This window comes from Nannobrachium achirus, assembly GCF_963921795.1.
Source record: "Nannobrachium achirus genome assembly, chromosome: 4".
NCBI classification, from domain to species: Eukaryota; Metazoa; Chordata; class Actinopteri; order Myctophiformes; family Myctophidae; genus Nannobrachium; species Nannobrachium achirus.
The window spans coordinates 21,420,802-21,435,215 of NC_137813.1; the positions used below are offsets into that span (position 1 = coordinate 21,420,802).

Genomic DNA, 14,414 nt, shown 5'->3' on the forward strand with positions numbered 1-14,414 from the left:
ATTTCATTGCCATTCCCAGTCAGAGCATATGTTGAAAGACATCAGGCCTAGAAGTGGCCTAACAGTGCCGTTATTAACATGGAGAACTTGGAAACGAAGCCTGAACACCAGTGGGATGCATAACAGTAAATCGTTGTGTTTTGGAAGTTGAACACTTTTATGAACGTGTGGGTTTTGAAATGCGGAGATTGAATTAAAGCGCAGATGAAATTAGGTACAGCAGACATGGCGTATGCTTGTTAGGACTGGTCAGATTGCACAAAAACACAACGTGTGACTTCAAGCTGCCTGCCAGTGATGGACGCTCAATCACACCAGAAGATGACAAAACACAGGAAATGGACAAACAAGGTGAAGCTGCCGCGTGTCGCCAAGTCTGGATGTGTTGCGGAGGGAGGTGATGGCTAAAGCCGCTGTCATGCTATCTGTTTGCTATCGTAACTGTGCAAGGCAAAACATTAAAAAAGCAGCCAGGAACGAGAGACGGAAAGAGGGTTTGGCAGGGAGGTGAGCATTACATCAGTGACAATCCCAGGGTGCCAAGTGTAAGTGGAGCAGCTAATTGTTTTAACAGGAAGGAGTTGGGGAACAATGTCCCACTGACAAAAATGTTTAATTTACCTTGGGAAATACTTTCTCACTCTCAGGGCAGGCACACACACACACACACACACACACACACACACACACACACACACACACACACACACACACACACACACACACACACACACACACACACACACACACACACACACACACACACACACACACACACACACACACACACACACACACACTGTTAGAGTGGTTGCCCATAGGCAGTAATTGCACCTACTATATCACATAGTATTTATATTGGGTTAGGGTTATTGCCTAGCTATAAACTCTTCCCTTAGGTTTTGAGTTGAACTCGAATCGGTGCACGTGTGCACGGCATGCACACCGCAAGCCATTTACTGCTAAAGGATGTGTTAACGGAGGAGGGGTGGCAATCAGTTCTGACTGGTCACCTCGCAAAGGACAGCGCACAGCGAGGTCAGAGGGCGTGTGGTGTGACACACATGTGGGTGCGTCCCAGTGATGGCTGGGAGTTCAACACACAAGCACGCTGCAGCACAAAGTAAGCATTGTTCCATGGGGACAAAGGTATGTGAACCCGCTCGCCCCCGCATACACCTGCTGCCCGGCTCCGGCCAACTCAGCCGAGGGGGACGGGACGGGACGGGACGGGACAGTTTATTTGACTAAATGGCCTCACGGGACCATCTATGTAGATGTGAAATGGACTAAACAGAGGGAGACTTTGAGGTAAATGTCATCTCCTGTAGGGCTAGTGGAATGCCCCAAACCACTTCCCTTCTTTTACAGCTGACGTACGTGCTGTCAAGCGCTTCTGCAGACAAAAGGCTGGACATGTGCACCTTCTCTGAGGGAGCTTATTTATGCTGAACGGGTGCTTTTCGACAGTGCTGCTGTTGTTGTAGTTCCCACTATACCCACTATACTACCCACAATATGTAGATGCATTGTAAGTTTTGTCTGTGTGTTGCATAAGGGGTCATATGTCCATACACGGACAAATGTGTCCCTGGTATAGACTTGGCCTTATCCGTGGCACATTTTAGATTTCCCTGTTTTACACACCATTATAATGTTCTTATTTTAATACGCAATTACTGAATGTCAAGGCTCCAGGTTTTCTTCAGAATACATACAGTATGATGAAACTGATTTCACGACGACACTATGGCACATTAGGAGTCCAAATAGCACTAGTGGTTCTCAAACGTTTTACTTGCAAGTACCACCATAACTCTTGAGAATGTAAACATGGAACTTGGTTCCATTTGAACACTCTCAGAGTTACAGACTAGTTATGGTCATTCAGCGCTATCTCTTTTCGGGTAATATTATTATCCGCTCATTTTGTATGTCTGTGGCAAAAATAGAATTTTGATAAAAATGTCCACCAAAAGCCAACATGGCGATGACGCCTGTGTTGCCCAGATCCCTCTGCGTGTGTGTCTAGTATGTGCTCCAGTGTGAAGGTGTTGGTGTGAGTATGGACCTGTCCAGGCGTGATGGCACCTCCATGCAGCAGGGCGAGCAGACAGCTGAGGGCCGAGGTGCGGATGGCTGCCGACGTTCGGCCTGCTTGCCACACCAGGTTAGGGAGCAGCACCTCGCGCAGAAACCTCTCTGACTCGGTGCTGAAACACCTAGAGAGAGAGAGAGAGAGAGAAGAGAGAGACAGAGACACAGAGAGATGGTGAGAGAGAGACAGAGGCGATGAGAGAGAGAAGTGTTCATCTGTAGCGACACTAACGATGCCAAAGTTGTGGGTCTGATCTCAAGTTGTGTCCTAGCCCGTTACCGACGTTTTGACTGATTAGTTGTCAAAAAGTGCACAAATCAATTCTAATCATTTTGCCAAACATTGACACCAAGCTCAAATCACGCCACAATAGATTGGCGGTTTTGGAACATTTCTGAAGACCTTTGAGAGATGTGAGCCCTTTATGTCATGGGATGTTATGTCGATTCTTGTTAACCTGGTGAAAAGCTAACTTGCCGACGCGGGTGAATGTTAACCTCTATGCCTACTGACCCAAACCCTGACACTAACCTCAGTAACCCTGACGCTGGTGAGTAGCTAACATGCCAACGCCCACAGTCGAAATATTGGGAAATAGAAATAGCGAGATTTCCCCTTATGTCATGCCCAAAATAGGAACACCATAGGTTAAAAATCATTACACATTGGCTGCATTCATTGCTAATACCGATGTTGTAAAAAAAAAAAGGCAAATGAATGGCCCGACATATCGACTAGACTGATATACTATCGGTCTGGTTCTAGTATAGTCATCTGGTTTTCTGCATGGAACTTTAAGATCCCACAACTCAAATAAAACGGGTGTCAGTGCTGAATGAACCCCAGTTTGGCAGGTGATAAATGAGTCATCCTCGGTGACCGATGAGGATCGCCGGGGGACGTAATGAAGGGACCGCATGGACCCACATATGACTTCACCTCACAGCTAACTGTCAAACAGTGGCTGACAGGGCCGAGGGGAGAGAGACAGACACCCCTTTATCCCATTTAGAACGGGTACACAGTATTGTGTATCATTATTTTATGCTTTAACTATTGAAAAATAGCAGATATACAAGCTCACAGCGCAGCACCAAGTATTTTTGAAAAAACGTGAAAGTTAGAATTTTGACCCGATTCTATGAGTGTCTTTTGAATCCTTCTAAGTTTTTTGGGAAAAACCTATGTTTCTATGTCAGCAATCTGGCCAGCCATCGTCAAATTTCACTTAACTGGAGCTCAGTTAGTCTGTTCTTGAGAGTAACACTATGTCAGTGGTTCTCAAACCTTTTCATGTGAAGGACCCCTAAAATGATATGTATTTGGCCACGGACCCCCATCTCAAAATATTTAGTTCCAGGGACCCCCCAGAAGCAAAATTTGAGTTACAAACGTTCGCTTTGAAAATACATATATATTCAAAGATTTGCACACATTTTCAAGACTTTTTCAAAAATAGCAGATCTACAAGCTCGCAGCACGGCACCGAGTGCCGCGCTGTGAGCTTGTATATCTGCTATTTTTCAATAGTTAAAGCATAAAATAATGATACACAATACTATGTACCCGTTCTAAATAGGTTATCTCACACTCTCTCCGTCCAGACAGAGTAACGTAAAGAACCAAGCATCTGGATGTGCTTTCGACCGCTCCCTTTTGCACGCCGACTTCGGGCCGAACTGACAGCCAATCACACGCCACCAGACCCACGCGCTGCCGCTTGCTTCCACTTCATGGCAACCGTCATCACGGCTCTCGTTGATTCAAACAGAATTTATAGCTATTCTCACGTTAAGATTAACTGTCGACTACATAGCCAGTAATAACCGTGAAAGACCACCATTTAAAACTAATCAGCATGTCTGGCCGTTTTCACCTTGGCATCCTATCGTACATGGAAGCTATAGTGTGTATAGCTTCAATGTACAGATTATTGATGTTTTGATTGTTTTTGAAATTCATTGAATAGGTTCTGGGTCTACTTAGCTTTTTTTAATTCCCATTTCTATGCATTTGATGTATTAATGTTGATGTATTGATGCATTACCATGTGCTTTCCTTACTTAATATAAGTATTGTTGAGCGTCTGCTAAATTCCTAAATTGTCAAATGTATGTTGCATGTTAAACCTTTCCATTTACGTAACTGATACATGTGTTCGATGAACATTCTGTATCTCACAGTCAGTAGCGCTTTGGAGGCCGGACGCGACCGGACGCCGTGTGGTCGGAAAAATTCCCACACGGACGGCACCGAACGGTGCACGACCGTGTAAACGCGTGCGTCAATAAATGGCCGTCCGCCCGGAAAAGAAAATCCCAAAGCACCACTGCTCACAGTGGAACCAGAACTAAGTTACTCAGTTAACTGGGTTAAAACCTTAAGGGGCAAAAGGGTCCACGTGGTTAAGCCACGTATTTCATACTTTGCCGCATGGTGTCATATGGTGAATATAGCTGACCTACAACCTCAACACATTGCATCGCAAATCTATGCATTGTAAGTTGTAGATCTGCTATTTCTTTTACATTGAACAGGGTTCCCACACATCTTTACCAATTAATTTCCAAAACTTTTCCAGAATATTTAACCAGATTTACAGGACTATATAACAATAATTCAGCTCAATAAAGAGTCGCTTACTCCTATGCGCAATGCCCAAAGACAGGTAGTGTATGCTAGTGGTTCTCAACCTTTTCAGGCCGTGACCCCCGAAATAATCATATTTGAACTGGGAAATTTTGTATAACATGGTTTTATTGTGAGAATAGCCGATCTACATGCTCACAACGCCTCGCAACCCGAGGCGTTGTGAGCATGTAGATCTGCTATTTTCACAATTTCTGCATCTATTTGACAATTTGGCCAATGTTGAATTTGTCATTTCAGAGGTATTAACAAAATCAATAACCAAAGACAATGCATAGCTATTTTTTTCCAGTACCTTCCAGGACCGTTGATCAATTCCAAAACTTTTCCAGTACTGGAAACATTTTGTTCTAATTTCAAAATATTTCCAGGAATTTCATGACCGTGGGAAACCTAATTGAAATTTCAACTATAATGACATGCCCAAGACAGGGATGCCAGGCTCAAAGTGGTTAAAGTGTCTTCAGAATTAATTTGCCCAATAGGGGGAGCCCACGTCCCAACAATGCAGCCCAGATGGGGGAGCTTGTTCTATTTGTCCCATATGGTTGTGGATAGAAGCTCCTTACAAATGATGCCAAGACATGAAGAGACAGGCGTGTCCACATGTGAGTGACCAATCTGACCATGTCCAAGGCAAAGAAGCAATGTGCCAGCAGCTGTACTGTACGCTGAGGTAGCCCCGTTCATCCTGGCATCCCAATTTCGGGCACATTCTGGGCAATCTTCAGAAATAACAAAATACTAAGTGTTGTGAAGTGAGCAGTGGTGTTAAGTAACTAAGTACATTTCTTAAGTACTGTCCTTAAGTACACTTTTGAGTTATTTGTACTTTACTTGAGTATTTCCAATTTCCAATACTTTTACTTCTACTCCACTACATCTCGGATCCACACATTGTACTTTTACTCCACTACATTTACTTCAAAACTTTCGCTACTAGTCACTTTGTAGATTTTCATTATTATTACAAAACATACATTAACCACTTCAGCCGTATATACATTTGCATCGCGACGCATTGTGAGCTTGTAGATCTGCTATTTTCAAAAGATTTTCATACATTTGATAACTTGAAATGGGACACGCTGCACAATGAGTAATTTTACTTTTGGTACTTTTAGTACATTTTGATACCAATACTTTTGTACTTTTACTTAAAGCCATACTGTGTAAGATGCCCAACTAGTGGTCATTAGCCCTATAGCAAACCGCGGTCGCGTCCGCGTCTTTCGGACGTTTTTCGTACCTTCAGACCCCCGCGTCTGCCTCCACCTCGCTGAGATCTATCTTTTAAGGGGTCCCTTGTTCCTGTGCGTTCAGTAATTCCAGAGATACGGACTCCTTCACCCTGCCTGGTAGGCGAAATTACCTAGAGAAGGGATGGTACAAACGGGCGACAACAAATATGGCTGCCATAGCGACCCCACTTCAAGATGCGCTGTGATTGGCCGGCAGTTGTATAACCCTCGCTGTGATTGGCCGGTAGTGTGATGACGCAATTTTGGCGCGAGATCCGGTCCACGGCAAGGATCTCAGTTTACATACAGAGAAGGCTTTACAGGCTGAAATTCACGGCGCGGATCTTCTAAAACTTTTGTGATTTAATAGTTAGGAGAATTTTAAGATTTGTTTTATAAAAAAAGTTACATAGTACAACTTTAAGTAAATGTTGAATACCGGACTTCTACTTGTAAGGGTGCCCACACACCAAAATACCTAGAGTGGAATCCGCCAATGCGTTTCAATGAGAATGGAGCGTTTTTTTTGCCAGTAGAGGATTTCTGCAAAAAACGCTACATTCTCATTGAAATGCATTGGCGGATTCCACTCTAGGTATTTTGGTGTGAGGGCACCCTAACAGAGTACATCTACATTGTAGTATTGATACTTTTACTAAAGAATGTAAGTCATTTTTACACCACTGGAAGTGAGCTTGTAGAGCATCTATTTTTGCCATTTGTGGTACAACACAGTACAGTATATGGTTTTAATTAAAGAAATGGAATGTCCCAACCCAAAACGCACGCACAAAGCTTACCTCATCCCCACCGTGTGTGAGAGGGAAATGTAGATTTTTACCTGCCGTGGGTTGCAGGCTGTATTCCCCATCTCTCACATATCACATTCCTTCCACTTACATTTCACCGTCACCTTTTAATCTCAGCTATCAAAATCCACATGAAACAGCCATATTATGTTTATGCGTTTGTGTGTGTGTGTGTGTGTGTGTGTGTGTGTGTGTGTGTGTGTGTGTGTGTGTGTGTGTGTGTGTGTGTGTGTGTGTGTGTGTGTAATGAAAGGCACCCATCCGAACACGGTCTTGCTTTCCCTTTCTCCCTTGTTCTAACAGCTGAGCTGTCATTATGTCATTTGGGCATGGAAGAACAAAGGGCAGAGGGTTTTCTGCACAACTATCATTGTCCCCTTGATGACACAGTGAGTGTGTGTGTGGGCTGCAATCTGCACGGCAGAGAGACATCAATCATAAGCCAACGACATACGAATGGGAACATGAATGTGTACTGCTGCCTGACTGGTGGTGGAACAAGTACTCACGTCATGTTTTACTTAAGTCAAAGTATCAATACTGCCATGTAGAAATACTCTGTTACGAGTAAAAGTCCCAGAATTCAACATTTGCTTGCGTAAAAGAAAAAAGGTTTTGACATCAAAATGTACTTAAAGTACCAAAAGTAAAAAGCTCTCATTGTGCAGAATGTCGGTGTCACAAGTTTTCAAATGTACAAATTGTATTTAAACATCTTTTGAAAATAGCAGATCTAACGTACAAGTTCACAATGCCTCACATCGCGACGCATTGTGAGCTTGTAAATTGTCTATTTTCAAATGGCCGGAATGGCTCCAAGTGGTTAATGTACGTTTTGTAATAATAAAAATCTACAAAGTAACTAAAACTTTCAAAAATGTTAGGTGAGTAGTGGAGGAGAATTAAAAGTACTAGAAAAATACTCCAGTAAATTAAAAGTGCCTCAAAAGAGAAAATGAGTAAATTTACTTAGTTACTTTACACCACTGCTAAAGCCACACACACCACTTCAGTGCTGGTTTGAAGTCCTCTGAAGGTGTAATAGGATGTCTGACTCCGGATGGTGTCCTGTGATCATCAGAGCAGATATGACTGGCTGGCATATGAAAGGGGCAGTCAGCAGAGTAGGTGGCCGCGATACGAGTCGGGACAGTGACAGCAGGGCATTGTTTTATTTATAAGTGCACTCGTATGCATGAAATGATGCCGTGAAAGTTGAAAAGAAATTTCCCTTTTCCACATCCGTCGCCTGGCGCGTCATGTCAGAGACACCTTGCGTCCTTTCTACTGATGCCAGTTTCGTTGCTTCTGATCTAACTCAGTGGTTCTAAACCTGTGGGTCGGGTCCCACAGGGGGGCCCCCAGATTATTTTCGGGGGGTCCCCAGATGATTAACTTAATGTGCAACATTGTTTTCTCACTCAACAGTAAACAAACCAACATAAAGTTTAGAGAGGGTATATGCACATTTCTAAGGTGACAAATTAAGGACTTTTTAATACCTCTAAAATGGCAAATTAAACATTGGCCAAACTCAAATATTAGAGGCAGAAATTGTGAAAATAGCAGATCTACATGCTCACAACGCCTTGTGAGCATGTAGATCTGCTATTTTCACAATAGGACCGTGTTATACAAAATGTAATGCCTCAACTCTTGGTGCTTGTCAGGGTGGGGGCGGAGTCCCCAGTTGAAATATGACTATTTTGGGGGTCGCGGCCTGACAAGGTTGAGAACCACTGATCTATAAACTCATGCCTCAAATGGACTGGTCGAGCCACGCGCACCATGACCTCACGACAACCTCCTGTGGATGGTGGTGATGTCATGCGGTGATGAGTTCTTTCTTTACTTTTTTTTTTTTAATTTTCATTTTGACTGACGGAGCCAACTGCTGCCAGCTCAGACAACCGCTGTAGCACAGCAGCGCACGGCCCCGCGACTTAACGCATTCCTGCAGATTAGGGGGGGTGTAGTTTGGGGGGGGGGGGGTGATTATACAGCGGAGGGGCTCTGGTGGTGCTGGAGGAGAGGAGAGGAAGGGGAGTTTACTGAAGAGGAACCTGCACAAATACTGTAGGTAACTCTTCTCTTCTCTGAGCATCAGCTCAGCTGATTGATTGATTGATTGATTGAAGACTTTATTAGAAGTTTGCATAGAAAAAAGTACAGTTGAAGCCATTGAAGTATCTCATATAACATTGAATGACAGACGGATAGAACACACTACTATGCAGTATATATAGTAAAAAAAGGAAATAAAAATAAAATAAACAGCGCAAAAAATACATACAGTCGGTAAATACAAAGTTTGCTATTGCCAGTTGCGAATGGCTGCCGCCTGTAAGTGGTTTTTCACGGCGATTTTAAAGGATAAGCTCATTAACGGTTCCCTCTCTGTTCAGTCTCTTCAGTTCTATGAGAGGTTTGGGCCTTACCAACATTAGTCTGGTAGGATTCCTCTCGAAACATGGGCTGCAGAATGTTGTAGTGTTGTTGTTTTCTTTTCTTTTTTTTATGCCTTTATTGGATAGGACAGTAGACTGACAGGAAATGGGGGTAGAGATGGGGAGTGACATGCGGCAAAGGTCGTCGGGATCGGGAATCGAACCGGTGACGCCGCCAGGCATCTATGCCTATGTGGCAATGCGCCTGGACCAGTAGGCCAGCGGGCGCCCCGTGTTGTTGGTTTCTATTTTCCGAAGGTTTTGAGGGTTTGCACAGGGCTCTACATCCGGTATGGGCGTGTCCTCTCAGATTCTGAGCTGGGACAGCTTCCGGCCCAGGTGAAAATAAACTTCTGGGAACTCAGATTATACCAACATTAACCCTGATGGCACTATTTGGCACGCACACACGCACGCTCACACACACAGTAGAGGGCAGGATGGTATGCATGTCTGATGATGAACAAGTTTGACTACTAGGTCCATCTGTTACACCCCCCCACCCCCCGCCAACCTGACTCAACTCCCGAGGCACTCACTGCTTACAATGGGGATGGTGAGAGACGGGTGGGGTTTGGAACGGGATTCCTGGCTCTGTGAAATACCATTAACTGTAATATGTGGATATTGACCCATCATCACCTCTGAATCAACCACAGGCCCTGGAGGCCTGGCCCTATCAAGCTGCCACTGACCTAGTGGAAATAGAATGGGGCGTGTGTGTGTGTAACTGTGTGTGTGTGTGTGTGTGTAACTGTGTGTGTGTGTGTGTGTGTGTGTGTGTGTGTGTGTGTGTGTGTGTGTGTGTGTGTGTGTGTGTGTGTGTGTGTGTGTGTGTAAGGGAAAGTGTGCATGTTTGTTTTTGGCAAGGGTCTCTCCTCTGAGCGGGGGGCTAATTTGCAGGTTAATGAGGGGAAAGGAATACAAATATGAGGTGATGTAATCTGGTAATGACCTGGCTTGGTGAACGGTGTCTAGACGGACCCTAAACAACTGGGTGCAGCAGCAGCCCGCAGCCCTGGAGCCACGTTTTAGCTCCAGAACCAGAAGAGAGAGATTAGACGTTTGCCCGGGACCCAAACTAGTGAAAACAGCAGATCTACAAGCACACAACACGGCGCGAAGCAACGCATTGTAAGCTTGTAGATCGGCTATTTTCACTCCTTCTTAATCATTATTATTATTATAATCTTTTTAAATGCATGGGATTTCTTAGATTTGTTTGTTTTGTTTAAAAATGTATAAAAGGATTTTAAAAATAATTAGGCCTATATTAAACTCATTCAGTGCTGGCGATTTTCCAGGTCGTATTTTTTTTCACCCAGAAGAGAAAAATGACAACCGCTGCCATCCGTGCTTTTGTTATGGTCGGTAGAGAAGGGCTTGTTTTGAGTTATACATCCATTTTGGTGAATTTTATAACATTGGCCTGGATGAAAAACCAGATTTCCTGATGATGTTATCTCCAGATGCATTATGGGAATTTGAGTTTTTGCATCAGTCGCGGGTGCTGCAGACCGCACACTACAGTTTAGCGTGCAGTCTCGCCATTCTCACTGACGGCACTCTGGATGCGACGCATTGTGAGACTGTAGATCGGCTATTTTCAAATAGCCTGGGTATAAAATAGGGCTTAAGTGGATTAATGTATGTAAGTGGAGTAAAGGTACAACATTTGGATCCGAGATGTGGAGTGGAGTAGAAGTAAAAGTATAATAGTACAAATACATAAAAATTGTACTTAAGTACAGTACTAAAGTAAATCTACTTTACAACCCTGTGTGTGTGTGTGTGTGTGTGTGTGTGTGTGTGTGTGTGTGTGTGTGTGTGTGTGTGTGTGTGTGTGTGTGTGTGTGTGTGTGTGTGTGCGTGCGTGCTAGTCCAACCTCTGGGAGTCCAGTGTGTTGGCTGCGTCCAGCAGCAGTCTGGCCAGCATGGTGAAGATGGTCAGCCTCATCTCTGGCTCTCTGTCTGGATGCAGACAGCTGTGGAGGAGAGGCAACAGCTGGGGCACAAACTCTCCGATCACTGGACCTGGAAAACACACACACACACAAACACACACACACACACACACACACACACACACACACACACACACACACACACACACACACACACACACACACACACACACACACACACACACACACACACACACACACACACACACACACACACACACACACACACACACACACACACACACACACACACAATGAGGATAGTCAAGTCAATTCAATTTACAAAGCACATTTAAAAACAACCAAAGGCCGACCAAAGTGCTGCTCAGCATGGAAATTACAACACACAAGACATCAAAGTTACTGTAGAACACAAAAAGCATCAAATACAGAACATGCAAATCCAAATAGGAAGACTGGGGCGGGAGCACATGAAAAAACACTCCATGAAGACAGGAGGTTTTTTAAAAGGCCAGGGAAAACACGGGAGTGCGGCAGACTAAAGATGAGGTAGAGGAGAAGCGACCGAAAAAGGCATGGTCACCTTTTAACTTTAAGCGGCTGCTTGGGACTTTGAGGAGCTTCTGATATGCTGATCTAAAGCCCCTTTTCCACAGGCCCAACACCACAACACCCACACCACACCACACCACACCGCCCACTTGTGCCAGGTTTTCCACTACAAGGACCTGGGTAGAGTGGTGTGAAAGTGGTACTAAATGTGGTACTAAAAGGTATCCAATCTAGAGTAGGTCTGAGCTAGGCCAAGCAGGGCCAAACACTTCATAATGACTGATCACTCACTGACTTTTCATTTAGACCACCAGGATATCTATACTATAATTTTGCGAATGTCTGTCCGTCCGTCTGAAACAGCGTTTCTCATCAGTGGCTGGAGCAATTGATCTGAAATCGCATCACAATTAGCACATGAACACACCTACCATAACTGTGAAGCCCGTTTGTCACTTTCACAAATCGTATGCTGTATATTCGCATTTTTATGGTGTATCTACTATCTATTCTGCATCTAGCTTGAGGCTAATCTATTCTGCATCTAGCATGAGGCAACACGTTTAACCAGGTGTGTGTGTGTGTGTGTGTGTGTGTGTGTGTGTGTGCGGGTGTGTGCAGGCGGGTGGGCGGGCGGGCGGGCTTGGGGGGGGGGGGGTGTAGCCATTAAACGAAACGGGTATTTCTTACATTGATGCTCCTACATATTATCATGCAAGCACCAGTTAAAGTTACTTTCCATCCCTCATATACTGTATGCACAGTGCACATCCCATAACCCACACACTGCACATCATTTTGGAGCTCATATCTTTGAACGGGTAAGGGCTAGTAGTTGTAATACATGATAATAGATTCTATTGTGTTATAATCACTATCATAATCTATTATAGTGTATTATAATTATCATCGTAATACATTAATACTTTATAGTTTATTATAATCACAGTTATAATCCATTATAATTTAGGATAGTTGTAATACAAATTTATATTGTATTATAATCACAGTTAAAAGGGTAAACTTTTGTGTAATGGAAAATGTATATATTTTTATGTGGTGCGGTACGGTGTGGTGTGGTGTGGTGCTAAAGCAACAGTCGAAAAGGGGCTTAAGTGACCAACAGTAGCTGTATCGGGAGAGTAAGAAACTCAGATATACTGTATGATGATGGTGCCAGACTGCCAGCCCATGGTGGGCTTTATACATTTATAAAATCAATTCAGTATTTGTCAGGAAGCCAGTTAAGGGAAGCCACGATATGGGATTGATGTGATCCCACTTTCGGGTGCCAGTCAGGAGGATAGCAGCAGTGTTCTGGTTGAGATTGAGGGTGAAAATATCAATGTATTAATTCATTGAGAGAAAATGTAATTCTTAACATTGAAAAGTTATAGTTTTCACTGCTGCGTAAACATAAGCAATTTCAAGGCATTGATTTGGGTTCAGATAACTTGTTAAAGAGCATTTACTTTTCACCATTTTGTACATTGCGATCACCATACTGGACCGGGATTTTTATATACTGTTATTTAAAAATGAATTCCATAGCCATAGATTCATTGAACCATAAGTAAATAATCATCAGATGAATCATTGGTTGGAGCACAAGTTTAGACAACAGGATACTCGGCGGATACTTGGGTGCCTGCTTATAGAAATGCAGATAAACATGTTTTGTAATACTGTACTTTTGTAATACGTCAACATTCTCCATTGGCTAGCATTCATTTCGCAAACCCAGCATGCATGTCCATTTGGTTCCATTTGTACACTGTGACTTAAATTGACATTTTACTGTGCAAGACTAACCACTGAAACCAGTGACTGTGAAATGATACCTTTCCAAACCGAGGAGCAAGCAGCAAACGGACTTGGGTGGATTGTCCTCATGGTGGTTATTCTTTACGAGGGCCAAATATAAAAGCACTCACGAGAACACAATACAGCATTTGTCCCTTTTTTTAAAAAGAAAGATTGAGACATTTTATGGACTGGTCAGACGGTGACACACAGCTATGAGGAAATGAGCACGACTTTCTATGTTACAGTAAAAGAATGGGAAATTCACAGTGAGTGTTTTCTCAGTTACAAGCTCTCTCTCTCACGTGCACGTGCACACACACACACACACACACACACACACACGCACAGTCTGAGGGCATATTTACAGAGCCATATATAGTATTGTGTGTGTATGTGTGTGTTTAATGAGTGACGAGTGTGTGTCTGTTTGGGCTCAGTGTTTCAGACGAGACAGAGGAAATCCTTAGATACCCTGAGGGGGAGCGGTCAGTGGTCAGAGAGTCACACACACACACACACACACACACACACACACACACACACACACACACACACACACACACACACACACACACACACACACACACACACACACACACACACACACACACACACACACACACACACACACACACACACACAGAGAAAGAGAGACAGAAAGGCGAAAGTGAGACCGTGACGGCGAGGCTGTTTCACCCAATAAGAATGTGTGAATCAAAAGCGTGTCCTTTAGACGGAGGTGTTAAGACTGACGCAGCGCTCCTCAGGATGACCACGGAAATGACACCACTGCGCCGGAGATTTCAATACACTGATAAATGGGTGAGTGTGTGCGAGCAAGTGCGCGCGCGCACACACACACAGTCGCACACACGCATAAGTAATAT

At 43.8% G+C, this 14,414-nt stretch overlaps 1 protein-coding gene across 1 annotated transcript in view; it reads right to left on the reverse strand.

The window, feature by feature from the left end:
- Window positions 1-14,414, reverse strand: part of dnaaf5 (dynein axonemal assembly factor 5) — a 64,236-nt gene that overhangs the window by 10,786 nt on the left and 39,036 nt on the right. Inside the window, exons 9-10 of the mRNA XM_080724803.1 lie at window positions 11,131-11,278; window positions 2,072-2,222 (exon numbers count right to left, since the gene is read on the reverse strand). Coding sequence (XP_080580929.1) covers window positions 2,072-2,222; window positions 11,131-11,278 — 299 coding nt within the window. The remainder of the gene's footprint in view (window positions 1-2,071; window positions 2,223-11,130; window positions 11,279-14,414) is intronic.